This window comes from Typopeltis vanoorti, chromosome 15 (genome assembly GCF_054136105.1).
Source record: "Typopeltis vanoorti isolate ZY-2024b chromosome 15, IOZ_Tvanoo_1.0, whole genome shotgun sequence".
In the NCBI taxonomy this organism is placed as follows: domain Eukaryota; kingdom Metazoa; phylum Arthropoda; class Arachnida; order Uropygi; family Thelyphonidae; genus Typopeltis; species Typopeltis vanoorti.
The window spans coordinates 117811262-117827894 of NC_143563.1; the positions used below are offsets into that span (position 1 = coordinate 117811262).

Genomic DNA, 16633 nt, shown 5'->3' on the forward strand with positions numbered 1-16633 from the left:
TAACCAGGTGATGCCTCAACTAGTATGAAGTTTTATCACATCAATGTTTGTTTATTGTTTAAGCCAACATACAATACAAATTCATTTCACCCTCTTCTGTTCTATGCATACGTCTCCCTCACTTTGTTTTCCACAAAGACAACCTTGAGCTATTTAAAAATCATGTCAAATTTATTCATGCAACAGGTCATACTGACCTTTTTTAGGTGACATAAAATATATAATATATGCTACATGAATCATAGATTTTGTAAACACCTAGTTTCTTGAGGGGATGAATGAGTTGGTTTAAGAGGATGTAAACAACACCAATAATCTTATCAAAGCCTCATCAGCTGGTCTCTGAGGATATAAAAAGTTTCACTTCCAAACATCCATTAGTTAAGAGAATTTGCAGCGCCTTGAGTATATGTAAAATAGAAATGCCTTTAAGACTACTGACGTCAGAGATTCACCAATCTACAATTTCTTTAGATGTTTGCTGCAACTAGTAGCATAATTTTTATTGAAAAACAAAGGAACTAGTAAGAGAACCATTGGACCTTCTAGCAAACCTATGCCCTAATTCTCTTCACAAATATCCTCAAAAAAAAAAAAAAAAAATCCTTAGAACTCCAATTAAAACACTATAGGACAGAGCATAGAAAAGAGAGATCAAGAACTCAGTTATTACAACCACACTTATCTCAAAATGGACACAGGTAGAAGATCAGAAAGATCTTGCAACCCCTCACACAACGACAAATAATCAAAAATGCAAAAGAACAGCACTTCCTTGTATCCAACACATAATGGACAAAATTTTTTAAATACTTTGACAATATGATATAAAAGTAATTTTCAACCCACTATGCAAGATTTCAAGATTTTTCATCTTCCTAACCAAATTCATTCACTCCTAAAGAAACAAGGCGTTTATAAAATCATTCATGTGGCATATGCTATATAAAGAACAGGACAATTCAGAGAGAGAGAAAGAGAGATCCATATCAAAACAAATTAAAATAGAAAGGAAAAGTAAGCATATTATACAACTGCAACAAATGAAGGCCATATTGTACGTTGACAGAAAGTGGAAATAACATAAACTGCCCACAACTGATTTGTCAGAAATTATAGGAAACTTCAGAAATGCAACATACCTCAATGCAATAAAAACTAAGATATCAATTGTTCGTTAAATCATCACAAACACACACACACACACACACACACTGACCATAGATACGATGCACATTATGTTTGAAAACAAAACAGTTCCAGCTAAGTGTGCATACATCATATGTCCATTGTTAAACATTACAGTTTAACAAATTACATGGCAAGGTGTCTTGCCATGTAATTTACTATAAAAAAAATTCTCCCAAGAATATTTTTTTTAATCTCAGAATTATGTGATCTTGAAACTAGTACTCTCAAAAATTAAAATAATTAATTTAAAAAAAGTAATCTAGTTCCGCTTTTATTACACAGGACTAAAATCGAGAAAACTGCAAAAATAGATTATTATTTGCTTTTTGTCTTGAAGTAACAGCATCAATTATGCATATAGATTTTCTGTCTATTACCCCCCAAGACTTCATGGAGTCAAAGACTCATCTGGGAGGTCCTTTTATCTCTCTCTCTCTCTCTCTCTCTCTCTCTCTCTCTCTCTCTCACACACACACACACACCTCATCATACTGTGTCTTAAACACACTCAAACTCCTTGCAGACACCACACTCTCAGGTAAGGCACTCCAATCATTCACAACTCTGCACGAAAAAAACCTGCCTCTCACTCCTGACTCACACCCACTTTATACAGTTTCCAGGGATGACCACTGGTTCAGCCCTGATTTCCCACTATTCTCTGTAGAACTTCTCCAACATTGATCTTAAAACAACTGCTTACCAATCTCTCCACCAGACTGCAAATTACATCTTCTCAATCTTTCCTCATACTCAACATTCCAGAGGTCAGAAACTACCTAAGTCAGTCGCCTTTGGACCCTTTCCAACATCTCTTCATCCTTCTGAAAACCCAGTGACCAAATCTGGGCACAATATTCCATGTGTGCCCAAATCAAAGCCTTATACAACGGAACAAGAATCTTCCTACTTCTATACGTCAGTGTTCTCCGCATCATTCCCAGAAGTCTTTGTGTTGTCTTCACAATTTTGGCGATGTGTCCCCTAAATTTTAGATCCTTATCCACTATCACCCCCAGATCTCTTATTTCCTCTACCTCCAACAATATATTCTCACCAAGCATAAATTCTGCATCCTATCTTTGTTTTCCAAATTTTAAAACCTTACAGTTTGCAACATTGAACTCGCATCCCCATTTCCGTGCCCAATCACTCAATTTCTTCTTGCAAGGCCACAACATCTTCACTACTCTTTATGGTTCGTCCCAACTTTGCATCATCTGCAAACAACAGAATATCTCCATCCAAATCTTCGCCAATATCATTATTATACAAGTTAAAAGTAATGGCCCTAAAACAGCCCTCTGAGGCACTCCATTAGTGACTTTCCTGGATATTGCACCCCCATACACAACTTGTTGATACCTATCAGATAGCCAGTCTCCAATCCAGTGCACTAATCTAATAATATCCACCCCATCTGCTCTAGTTTGACTGTCAACTTATCATGAGGTACTCTATCAAAAAGCCTTTGCGAAATCCAAGTATATTACTGTGTATCCTGCTCCTCTGTCCAAGGAAGCAGTCACTTTATTGTAATAAGTAAGAAGATTACTAAAACATGACCTCCCTTTAGCAAATTCATGCTGTCCATCAAAGGTAATACCATTGTTGTCAACCCAACTCTGGATCCTAGTTCTCACAAGCTTCTCCAACAACTTAACCACAACACCTGACACACAGATAGGCCTATAGTTTGATGCTTGAGTTCGATCACCTCCTTTATGAATTGGCATAATCTTGCCCTCCTTCCACTCCTTAGGAACTTGACCAAGTGCAAGACTCATATTAAAAAAATGTGTCAACTCCCTGGCACATTCCTTCAGAATACGTGGTGATATATTATCAAGTCCCACAGCCTTATTTACATCTAGTTTACTCAACTCCCCAAACACCTCTTGCTCACTTACAGTCAGTCTCTCCTCCCCATCATCAACTGCTCTCAATCTCTCCAAGAAGTCACATTCACAAGATTGAAAGATCTTTATGAACTGCTCATTAAGTATCTCCACCACACATTCTGCAACTGCTGTCATTATACCATTTTCTCCAATGTCATCCTTCCATAATCATTCTTTCTTTTGCTGGCTACATATCGAAAGAACTCCCTAGGATTCTTTTTTGGCTTTATTAGCTAATGCTGTTCATTACCTCTCTTTAGCTACTCTCACCAACCAAGTCACCCTCCTTGCTGGTCTTTGTAGACCTCATGGAATTGGTTATTTCCACTTCTCTTATGCTGCCTCCACAATGCCCTTTTTCTCTGTATCGCTTGCTTAATTTCATTATTCATCCATCTCACAACTACCTTATTTAACTTTCTCACCCTTGGAATACATTTAGACATTGCATCTACTAGATTGTTTTTGAAATTCCCCCAAGCTGCATTAATCTCTTTTCCAGCTAACTCCTCATTCTATGCTACACCCGCAAGCTGTCTCCTGAGCTCTTCATAATCACCGCCCCCCCCCTAGTTCCACATACACCCTTTTCTCACAGAGGTCCTCACACTGCTGGCAACCACCCAGGTAATCACCTCATGGTCACTCTCACCAGTTGGTGGATGATTTCACACCTTATTTACAATTACATCCACTGATGAGATGACCAAATCCAAGACCCTCAATCCTAGTGTGCCCTCTGTTACATACTGTCTCAGGTAGTTATCACTCAAAAAATAAAGAAACTCATTTTCTTTACTTCTGGTTGCTATCTCATCATTCCAGTCTATATTGTCATAATTAAAATCACCCATAATGATCACCCTTTTCTTATCTACTTGGCTAATTTGATTTTACATTTCATTATCACCACCATCCACATTACCTGGTCTATAACAACATCCCACCACGTATCTGATTCCATTCACCTCTATCTCACACCATACTGCCTCAAAACCACTGGCACCTCCACTTTATATGGACATAACTCTTTCTCTATCATCAATAGCACTCCCCCCTCCCTTTTTACCCCTTCTATCCTCACGAAACACATCATACCCTTCCATCTCTATTCCTGTCAGGATGTCATCTTTTTCCAACCATGTCTCACTTATTCCGACAATCATTTCAAAAATTGTATGGAATTTACAACCGTGTTAAAAAAACTTTTTTATTATCCCGACGTTTCGATCTTCACATCAAGATCATCATCTGGAGCGTACATAAGTATACAGAACAAGCTGAGTTACATCATTAACTGTAAGCTAGAGAAACAATGATTTGATCACGTGTTATTCTACTGGCGTGACCTCTGGTGAATAATAAAAAAAAAAAAAATAAAATAAAATAAAATTAAAATTTTTTTTTTACATCAAGCTAAATTCTATTTTTACAATGACAGGAATAAACATTCTTTTAGGTGGTTTTCTTTCAGAAACAATTGGTGTCCTATTTTTAGTATTACAATTCCTATTTTTGATTTACAATACTGGATTTTCTACAGTCCTGTTAATAGTTGTTCTTGGTGAGGAAGGTCGAATATATGCCTTCCATATGTTTGGGATTTTTAAACCATCATTGTTGTTCAGTTGGGGTGGTTGCTGATAATCTCGCAGGCTTCCTTGAATTTCCGTTCGTACCATGTTCTAGTGTGATGTAGATAGCTGGTGGTTTTCCAGTCAATTCTGTATAAGGTATTCAGGGCATGATCAGAAAGGCCAGCTTCACCATAATTATTATATTTAATGTGTCGTTTATGTTCTTTTTGTCTAATAGGAATAGTGCGTCCTGTTTCTCCTATATACGGTATGTTGCAAGTACAATAAATCCGGTATACTCCAGGGTGAGCTAGTGGAGGGCGTGGGTCTTTGGATGAGTTGAGTAAGTTTTTTAATTTTGCAGGAGGTTTAAAGGTGGCTTTGAGGTTGTACTTTTGTAATACTCTGTTTATTTTGTCTGATATTCCTTTAATGTAGGGAATGGTTATAGTTTTACTATAGTCTGGTTTGTCTTTGTTTTTTATTGTGGTTTTGTAGAGAATTTTGTTTATAGTATTTTGGCTGTATCTGTTTTTTTGTAGGTTATTACTGATAATTTTAAACTCATCTTTCAGTGCCTGTTCACTGGAACAAATCGTCTGAGCTCTGTTTTTTAGCATGTTGATGACACCTAGTTTTTGTGTTGGGTGGTGGTATGAGTTTATGTGTATATATTGTCCCGTATGTGTCGGTTTTCGGTAAACAGTGAAGGAAAGATTGCCCGAGGGAAGACGTGTGACAAGTGTATCTAGAAACAGAAGTGTGTTGTGTTTTTCAATTTCAACTGTGAACTGTATGCGTTTGTGTTGTTTGTTTAGGTGGCTAAGGAATGTGTCTAATGTCTGGAGGCCATGGGACCAGATCGCGAAAACATCGTCAACGTATTTAAGCCAGACTTTGGGTTTTAGAGCGGAGGAATCTAGGGCAAGTTGCTCAAAATGTTCCATGTAAAAGTTAGCAATAGGGGCAGGTGTAGGACAGCGATATCACTCCTAACTGCATCAGGCTAAAGAGGAAATTCACTTCAACAAAGGCACAAAGAATATACCACCGCATGGAGAAAGCACTACTAAGAGAGCAGATCCAAGCTACCAGAAAGAACCTAGCCGCTACACAAAACCAGCTACTAAAAGAAAAAAACGGAGCTGTCTAGCCACTTAAACGCAGATATCTGGATAATCCTAGAAAGGATTACGGACAACACAGCAAACCACATCCAACAAACGAAGAAAGAAAACCCAATTTCCAAATTTCAAAGAACGACAAAACCAGCCGCCATATTCAAAGTTTGCCACAGTGAACAAGAACAACCAACCAGAAGCAAGAAACAACAGGAGCCACCAATCACCCACAGGCATCAATAACATAATTAACCTATCTAACCACGCTCTAAACAAAGATGAAATTTCTATACTTAACAAAGGCTTAAATTCTGCTATAGCACCAAAAACGATAGACAAACTTGAAGTTATTTGTCATATGGAAAGAGGCCTAAGATTCATACCTAATTACATAGCAGACAAAATACGTATAGAAACTGCAAACATTTTAAACCATAACAAAACAATAACAAGCAACATAAATAAACACGAATTAACAGTGATAAAATCACTTAAAACAAATCCGAACATAGTAATAACCAGAGCCGATAAAGGAAATGCCACTTTCATTTTAAACCGTACCACTTATATAGAAAAAATGAATCTGCTGGTCTCTGACAATAACACATACAAACTAGTTAACTACAACCCAACTAACAGAACAAAAAACAAAACGGAGAAACTACTTAAATCAATTACCACATGGCCCGAAGATACAATCAAAAAACTGTTCCCTCATTACACGTGCTCCATAGAATTTACGGGCTACCAAAAATTCATAAAGAAAACACCCCTCTAAGACCTATCGTTGCAGGAACTGATAGCTCGACGTATCACTTAGCCAAAAAATTAGCGGCAACACTTAACGAGTTGGTAGGTCATTCCCCCTCCTATATCAAAAACACACAACACTTCATAAACATCATCAAAGATATTACATTAGAAAAAGATGATTTATTAGTCAGTTTTGACGTCTCTGCCCTCTTTACGAATGTCCAAATCAATGACACAATCCTTCTCCTACAAAAACAAATTCCCTCCAGATATCACAGCGCTTTTTGCACATGTATTACAGTGATACAGCCAAAATACTATAAACAAAATTCTCTACAAAACCACAATAAAAAACAAAGACAAACCAGACTATAGTAAAACTATAACCATTCCCTACATTAAAGGAATATCAGACAAAATAAACAGAGTACTACAAAAGTACAACCTCAAAGCCACCTTTAAACCTCCTGCAAAATTAAAAAACTTACTCAACTCATCCAAAGACCCACTCCCTCCACTAGCTCACCCTGGAGTATACCGGATTTATTGTACTTGCAACATACCATATATAGGAGAAACAGGACGCACTATTCCTATTAGACAAAAAGAACATAAACGACACATTAAATATAATAATTATGGTGAAGCTGGCCTTTCTGATCATGCCCTGAATACCTTACACAGAATTGACTGGAAACCACCAGCTGTCTACATCACACTAGAACATGGTACGAACGGAAATTCAAGGAAGCCTGCGAGATTATCAGCAACCACCCCAACTGAACAACAATGATGGTTTAAAAATCCCAAACATATGGAAGGGCATATATTCGACCTTCCTCACCAAGAACAACTATTAACAGGACTGTAGAAAATCCAGTATTGTAAATCAAAAATAGGAATTGTAATACTAAAAATAGGACACCAATTGTTTCTGAAAGAAAATCACCTAAAAGAATGTTTATTCCTGTCATTGTAAAAATAGAATATAGATTGATGTAAAAAAAAAAAATATATATATATTTTTTTAATTCACCAGAGGGCCAGTAGAATAACATGTGACCAAATCATTGTTTCTCTAGCTTACAGTTAATGATGTAACTCAGCTTGTTCTGTATACTTAACGCTCCAGATGATGATCTTGATGTGAAGATCGAAACGTCGGGATAATAAAAAAGTTTTCTTAACACGGTTGTAAATTCCATAAAATTTTTAAAATGAATGCTGTTCACCGTGTAACCCTAAAAGAGAGGATTATTCTGACAATCTTTGGGTGAACAGACGCAATTAGTGCAATCATTTCATCTGCCTTGTTTCTTATATACTTCTAGCATTGGTATACAAACACAACAGCTCATTTCTGGATCTACAGCTAGTTCCACTGATTCCACTCACTTGATGTGATCTCTCCATGCTAGACTGGGGCAATTTCCCTTTCTGCTTCTTCATTTTAGAACCCTTTTCAATTCCAACTGTTTCCTCTTGATCCCTGGTCATCCCATTCCTTTCCACACATGCTCTCACCTCCTCTTGGAGAATCCCCTTTCTCACGCTGTGTACCCCTGTCCACCCTGAGCCTCCCCATTTCCCTGTTCCTCTTGCACACCCATTCTCTCATTTTCTATACTCATACCACTCACTTCCCCATTCATATCCACTTCTTCAATCTCTCCTGCTCTTCCACATCACTCCCCTCTCAATCTGATTCATTCTCTCTACCTTCCAGCAGCAGTCTCTCCAAGCGACTCACACCATAACCACTCAAATGTAGTCCATCGCTCCCATACAGCTCACTTCATCCCTCAAACTCATTCCACACATTAACAAACTGTACTCCCATCTCCTCACACATTTCAGCCAGCATATCATTCATAATCCTTGCTCTCCGCCTCATTTAACCGCAGTCATACCTAGGCAACACACTGACTACCCTTCCTATCACACTATTTTCTTATATCCTTCCAAGCAGCCTCCTGATATACATTCTGACACGCTCTTTGTCCTCTCTCAAATGATGGGTTTGTACATGTATTATCTTAAACAAAAAATGATGTTTCTTGCAAGTTATCCCCCCCCCCTCACTTTTTTTTTCCTACTCCCAATTCGACAATTTTCTGTTGGTTTTCATTTACTGGCAGCTTCATTCATTTGCGTGTTTCAATTTTTAGTGTGATCAAAAGCAGATACTAAAGGACAGATCTGAAAAATTTGAGCTCAAGGAATTTGGAAAAAATTATAGATAACATATCAATCAGCAATTTGAAGAACTTTATTGTAGCTCTTTTTAATATTGTTTGCTCCCCCCCCCCCCTTTTTTTTTTGACTTTCAGAAATAGCATAAAAAAAATTCTTGAGTTATTTCATAAAGGACATTTATTTTTAAATTCAGGGCTTATGCAGTTCTAGTAACTGTAATTTGCATGCTACATGAAAAAGTAATAAATAACCTTTTGTAAAACACAGAGAGAGAGAGAGAGAGAGAGAGAGAGAGAGAGAGAGAGAGAGAGAGAGAAAGAAAGAAAGGTCCCTGAATTTTTGAGTTAATTTTTTCCTAACACACAATCTAAAGCAGGAATTTAATCCCTACAGGCATATTGTTAAAAACAGGGGTTATATTCTTAACAATGAAATTTGAGCACAGTCATGTTTAAGGCGGGAAATCATTGCCCTGTGTGAGACCACTTCCTCACTTATTGGAGGCCTGAGTGGTATGAAAAAGTTCCACGTTTGATCTTTAGAGAAAAGTTTCTGGACTAAGTAAAATATTTAAAAAAAAAAAAAAAATATATATATATATATAAAATAATAAAAAAAAAATCTTAGTGTCCACTCACAGTTGTACAATTGTAGTTTCAGTTTAAATCAACCTTTTATGGGTTTCAAAGCCACATAAAAAATTAATAAATAAAGGTCCATAAAGCAATAGTTTATGCTTAAACAATGATTTATTTACCCAAAGAAATGAAAGCTTTTTTTTCCTAGAAAAATCCAATGTGTGAAAGTATAGCCTTTAAAATCAAGGAAATTATGAGTCATTTTGTTTACAAAAGTCTTCTCTTTTCTTTATAAATTTCACAACAGCACACAAGTTTTTTTGAATCTGTAACATTTGATGTTGCAACTTGACAATCTTGACTCATTAAATGCTGAAAAGCTTCATCAAGTCCCTAGAGAGTCAAGGAATGAACATTAATTTCAGCTGTTAAATCTTCTTCTTCCTCAGTTTCTTCCCATTTTGCATTTCAAGGTAGTCTTTACTTATGAGCTCTCCACTGTATGCTTTCAGCAGCAACTGTTTAACAAGATCAAACTTCTGTTTTATTTTGTATGATCAAGGTTGGTTGTTGAAATCCTTCAATATTATTATCCATAAAATGAACGTTTAGCATCTGTTTATTGAAATTAACATTTATATTTTTGATTTTGTTAGTACTTGGTGTGTGTGTGGGGGGAATCGTAAACCTGCTGAGATTCTAGGAAAGCTTTACCCCTAATGCATTTTTGAAAATTATGGAGACAACTACCGTGTCTGAATAAAAACTTTAGTTTAATATAACTAAAATCTACATTTGACGTTTCAACCTTTATGTCAAGGTCATCTTCTGGAGCATACAACTATACACAGAAAACACGCTACACTACAATCAAATTGGTTTGTTACAGACACTGACCAACTGCTACAACAATTGTTGGCCTGACCTCTGGTGAAAAAAAAAAAAAAAAAAAAACCAAAGCAGTTTTTGGCACTTTAGGGGTAAAGTGCCAAAAACTGCTTTGGGTTGTTATCAGATAATGTGTCCACCATCTGATAAGACATATCCAAATTTGGCTGGGAGAGAGAGGGGTTATAAGGTCCTGTAAAAATCTGAGGATGAAGGATACTTCCTCACAGGGATTTTTGTGGTTCAATAACAGAAATCTCTACCCACTACAGGCAAATGCCAAACCTGTTCATGGTGGAAGGGAGCAGTTTCCCATGCGCAGGCTCTTCTTTATTCAACAAACTGTAGTACTCATATATCACAGACTACAACATCTTCCTTAATCAGTGCCTAAAACACCAATCACCTGACGTTAAGTGATACCTCAGACTATTGGGATTACCTTACTGCAACAATACAGACCATTGCAGGCAAACTTACTTGAATAATCCTAACTACCGTGTTCAGGTTTGCCCACCTTGTCAAAACAGGAAGTAAGGGAAGGCTACCAGGATCCTCCTTTCCAGATGAGAGTAAAACAGACTCAGAAGTATAGCTAAGAATAGAATACAGAAAGAAAAGAGGAAGAATGAAAAGTCAGTATCATCACTGGATCATCCCTACTTTCATGAACATGTGTCCTATGTGGAATAAGCTAGAATACAGAAAGAAAGGCAAAGAAAAGAGGAAGAAAGAAAAGTCAGTACCATCGCTGGGATATCCCTACTTTCATCACGAGCATGTTCCCCATGTGGAGTGATCCTTTTTATTTGATATACCATGTAGTGCTTGTATATTACAAATTACAAGATCTTCCATAAGTGGAGTGAGGATAACTATCAATTTCACCGCTCCTAAACACATCCTTTATTTCAGGAAGACCACCCTTCACCTCTCCTCAGCTTTGATAACCTAAAAGCTTATTATGAGATCAGACATCTCTTTTGGATTGATTTACATCTCTAACCTCAACAGGCATATGCACAACTACAAAAAAAGTCAAAAATGAAAATAAATATTTACCAGCCTGAATGGCCTGAATTACAACAATGAATACTCTGTCATGGACCTATGTGAATGCCTTTACATGGAAGACAAATTTTAATAGCCACTGTGAGACCCCCCTATCCTGTTCATTGGAAGCCCGAGGTAGCTTGTAAAGTTTCATGTTTGGTCTCTACGGCAGAATTCCTGGATTATAAAAATGAAAGATAAAAAACCACAGCTAGCCCACAATACTAATGTATTATAGATTAACAACCTTTCATGGTGGGGGACACATAAAAATGGAGAAAACATCACATTCATACCTCTTCTGCCTCCAAAAAACCAGGTGTCCTTTTTTGATCAAGATATTACTTCTCATCCATACAACTTATATATAAATTCCAAATCTGCCTTACCTTAATATATTGTTCTCATGTGATCCAAAAAAAATTCTCTGAAAATGCTTCATGCTGTCCAGAAGTGTACTTCAGTTAACTGGTCATCCTCTCACTCACTGACTTACTCCAGTCACTATCTCACAGATGTATTGTTTCTGTCTCATGCCTCTTCTACAGGTATTTTCATAGGTGCTGCTCAACTGAACTGGCAAACATCACTCCTCCAATTCTATTCAAGTCCAACTTTGAACATACTGAATCAATTTCTTGTCCTTCTCTTTCATTCCACATAGCTCTACATTTTGGAACAGGTTTCCCTAATCTCCAGATGTTTAAAAAGCATATAACAGATTCTTTTCTTGTAGGCCACTTACTCACACATAGCACTGATGCTATGGTTCTGTAATCTCATGTGTGTGGAAGGGGGGGATATAAAAATATTTTTTACATGATTTTCTTTATAAAAGATATTATCATCAGTTGAGTATTATAAAGTGAAATAAAGGATGTATAAAAATATTATGTTGATAAGATTTTATTTGTCAAAATGGCATTCAGTTGCAAGATGGACAATGCAACCACACTTGTAGTTTTGCTATTAGTAGCTAACAAGTGAGAGAGGCCATATGCTTAATCAGGCCTTGCGATTAGTCACTAGTGGAATTATTTTGTCATGTTGTACCATCATTTTTATTTGAGAGCTGGGTCAGAAGTAAAACACTTGACCAAAGACTAGAGACCGCAGATATGAGAGTCCTGAGAAAGATTAGAGGCGTGAACAGATGGCATCAATGGCAATATCATATTAAAAATGAGGATATTAGGAAAGAACTTGACATTGTCAGCATCCAGGAATGCGTTAGCAGAGCTAATCTCAGGTGGTATGGTCACTTAAATAGAATGGGAGAGGAAAGATTAGCAAAACAAGTGTTCTCTGCCAGGTTGGCAGGAAAACGACCCAGAGGAAGACCAAGATATAGGTGGATTGATACGGTACAAAGTGCCTTAGACGATAGAAATATAAGATCTGATAATGTTGGAGTCTTGACAAGTAACAGACTGATTTGGAGAAAAATTGTAGATAGGAAGTTAGTAATGATGTAAATTTTCATGTAGTACTGTCATATCCTGTACACTCCTTGAGGGTACATGGCAGGAATTTGATGATGATGATGGAATTATTTTTAAAATTTAGCAGCAACAACAAGAATTGGCAAGATAGAGATACCTTTCTATATTATTAGAATTAAAATACCCGTAGGAGTTTTTTTATGATACATGAAATAGTCATCGAGTGGAATAAACACTAACATATCCAGTCTGCCATTACTGAAGACTTCTCTTTGCTGCTTATAATCCCCAAATGTCATGACATCATTCATATAATAGCAAAAGGGGGGGGGGGAGTATAGCATATACTCCACTATGTCATAAAGTGAATAGCTGATGGACACAAGAAAGAGAATACACAGAGAGATGTAATAAAAAAAAAATGGGGAAAGGAAGAAGAGTAGTAAATGATTCCCTTAAGAAATAAAATAAATAAATAAATATATGGAACAAATGGCAGTTTTCGGTGGATTCTTTATTTGTTTAAGTTCCTGAGAAGTTAAATGTATCTTCACTATTGTGATTTTCTGATTAAAGATTGGAAATAATGCTATTCTCTGTGTTAAACTGTCAGTTATCAATCAAAAATAGTTGGATCATTCCAAAATAGTTGTATTCTATTTCAGTGCTGGATAATTGAAACTCATGAAGCAAACTGTGGTACCTGCATTAGAAGAAACTGAATATATTTGCAGTAAGGTATATATTGAAAATACAAGTATGGATAATAATATCTTGTGTGAGTATATGCAAGGAAATTTATTGCTACAATTTCCCTTACAAGAGCCTCAATAGCTCAGTCAGTATAGATGAAGCCCTTTGGTCAGAAAGACCTGGGTTCAATTCCCTTCAGTGACATGAGGAACCTTTATCTGGTCTCTTTCGATGAAAGGCGTGAGTTAGCTTATCAAACGGAGGTAGAGGGGTTTTATGTCCCCAGAAGAGACAAACTGGCCCTGTGAACACACACAGACTACAGTCAGAAATACTGTCCTTAGGGGGATGCAGAAAAGAGTGGTGACCCAGTTGCATTAATTGGCTGTAAGCCTCCTCGGTGGGGGTAGGGAAGGAATAAACCCATCCTAGGATAGGATAGACAAGTAGATATGATGATGATTTCCCTTACAGAACTTCAATTAATCAAAACATTTGATTAATGTGGAAAGCATGTTTTGACTTTCCAGAACAAGCCAAGTTTTCTGTTATGTCTGTCTGAGTCTGACTGAAATATGTTAACTTCTGCCTTAATAAATATTTTGTATTTAATGTCAGAAAACATTTAATCCAATGTTTGAGGGTTATGAATATATGTGAGTGAGAAGAAGAGTCAGTAATTTTTAATATACAATTTTGTTCTCTCTCTCTCTCTCTATCTTTGTTAAAAAAAAAAAAAAAGTTTTCAAATATGTAACACAGCAAAACAGTATAGATGTCTTGGAATAGAGCCTGTAAAATTAGTGAAAAACATATTTACATTAAACGGCACAAGTTGCACAATTTGAATGTGTTGAACAATTTTCATAGTGTACCAGACCATCACTAATTTTGCTAGGTGTAAAATAAATGACACTAGCTTCTCTTCCTGTACAAGATATAAAATATGATACTAAATGGCATACTTAAACAAAAACTTCAAAGTTGTAATTATTTTCCAGGACCATTTTCAACAAAAATGTCAGAAAAAAAACAGTTCAATTCTACTTTGTGTTAAAACTTTTAAAAAATACAACATAACTACACTATTAACTGTAATCCAACTGGTTTAAAAGTATAACTGATAAAAAAAAACCTAACAAATCTAGTGCTAACCAAAATACTATAATACTTACAGCTTCCCAGTATGTATGTTCCAGGTAATGCTCATCACAGTTCATTGCTTCAACCAATTTACTATCAGCATCACTGAAATGCCATTGAATCCATTCTAATAATCGACTTAACACAGTGCAATCTGTATGAATAAAATAAACACAAATTCGTTTGCATACAGTAACACTATAATTTGATAAAATATTGTCAAGTAAAATGGTTATTTTATGATCGTCATAGATCACAACAGGGAACTTTTTTTTTTTTAAGTGGAAAGAAAAAGTAGCATATGGAAGAAATGAGTGTGAATTTCTAGTTTCAAAAGCACAACCACCTCAGGTAGCATGTGAGGGAAGAAATGTGAGATTTAAGTGTTAGGTGATAACATGACAAGATCTAGTTGTGAATGCAGTAACATGGCTGCTGTTTGACGAGCGAGTTCATGAGATACGTAGGAAGTGGCCAAGAAGTATACGGTTAAGATCAAAAAGAATTATGCATTGCAACAGATGTCTATGTAAAGTGCTGTGAGCAACTTATATTAAGAAAAAGACAAGAGGCTTGAAAAGCATCATGCTTGGAAGAGAAAGAAAAGTGAAATGCAGGAGGTAGGTCATTTAGGCCAAAAGAATCCAAGGAAGTTCTGCTAGGCAGCAAGTAAGAGGAAAAAATTATCTTAGAAGAGTGATACTGGTGATGGTCATTGTGGAAAGTGACCATGAGAAAATAGTTTGTTTAATAACAACTTTTTAATAAGAACTTTACTTTCCTGTGTATTAGTGTATATATATATATATATATATATATATATAAACCAATTCATTTGTTCATTTGTATTTCATTTGTAATTCATTTGTTCGCTGATGATGCAAAGTTGGGTAGGGCAATAGTGAATGCAGAAGATGTCAAAGTCTTGCAGGATGACTTAGATAGATTGGAGTTCTGGGCTAAGGAGAATGGATGTCAATTTAATGTGACAAAATGTAAGGTTATGCATTTTGGGTATAAAGATTAGCAGCAGTATACCACATTGGTGGAACTGTACTCCAAGAGATTGATGAGGCCAGGGACTTGGGAGTGTTGGTGGATAAGGAAGTTTAGGGGGCACACAGCAAAAGTAGCTAAATCAGCTCATCAACTCACTTGGTTGTTGAAAAATACCTTGATGAGCAGAGACAAGCAAGTTATTGTAACTCTGTACTGAGCCTTGATAAGACCTCATCTCGATTACTGTGCCCAGGTTTGGTCACCTCGGTTCCTTCTTGATGGGGAGGAGGTGGAGAGGATCCAGAGGCGAGTGACTAAGATGATAACAGGTCTATGGAATGAACCATATGAGAACAGGTTGAAGATTTGTGGGTTGCAGAAACTAGTTGATAGGTGGAGGAGGGGAGATATGATTGAGACATTCAAATTGCTAAAGGGATTCTATGGATTAATTCAGAGGATATTTTTGAGATCAGCACTGGTGGTGGGAGAACTAGGGGACACCTATGGATGCTGGGCAAGAGTGTGGTTAGTAGGGTTGTTAGAGCTGGGTTCTTTACTTTTAGAGTGGTAAATGAGTGGAATAAGCTGCCAGAGTCTGTTGTGGGTGCTATGACGGTGAACGAGTTCAAGACAAGGTATGATAGATACTGTGAGAATGTAATCGCATAGTTGTGTGGACATGATGTTTAGGGCCTGTATACTATATACTGTACAGCACCTGTATAGGATCAAAACTGCTGACCGGGTTGGCTAGGTGGTGAGTTTATCAACAGACTGTGGATTCAAATCATGCTGGTTTCAATCTGGAAATCCTGCTGTACAGATCAAACATGGCACTTTTTTTCTACTTCAGGCCTCTTGGAAATGAATTTAATTACCTATTATGAGACTACTGCCTTAATTACAACAAATAGACAAATGTAGTAATTGTGCATTATTTGAAGCTTTTTTTTTTTTATTGGTGTGTGTGTGGGGGGGGGGGAAATAGACAAGAATTGTACTTTTTTTTTGCTGCAACAGGCATGTGCAGATTTTTTTTTTTTTTAAATGCTTGGATTAGATCAGGGGTGGGGAACCATTGACACGAAACCCAGG

The 16633-nt window shown here is 36.6% G+C and overlaps 1 protein-coding gene across 2 annotated transcripts in view; it reads right to left on the reverse strand.

Annotated features, from left to right (window-relative positions):
• The window catches only part of Nup75 (nuclear pore complex protein Nup75), a 492606-nt gene that overhangs the window by 334096 nt on the left and 141877 nt on the right, over positions 1-16633 (reverse strand). For both annotated transcript variants that reach the window (XM_090404850.1, XM_090404851.1), the window contains exon 8: positions 14569-14690. In XM_090404850.1, coding sequence (XP_090260976.1) covers positions 14569-14690 — 122 coding nt within the window. The remainder of the gene's footprint in view (positions 1-14568; positions 14691-16633) is intronic.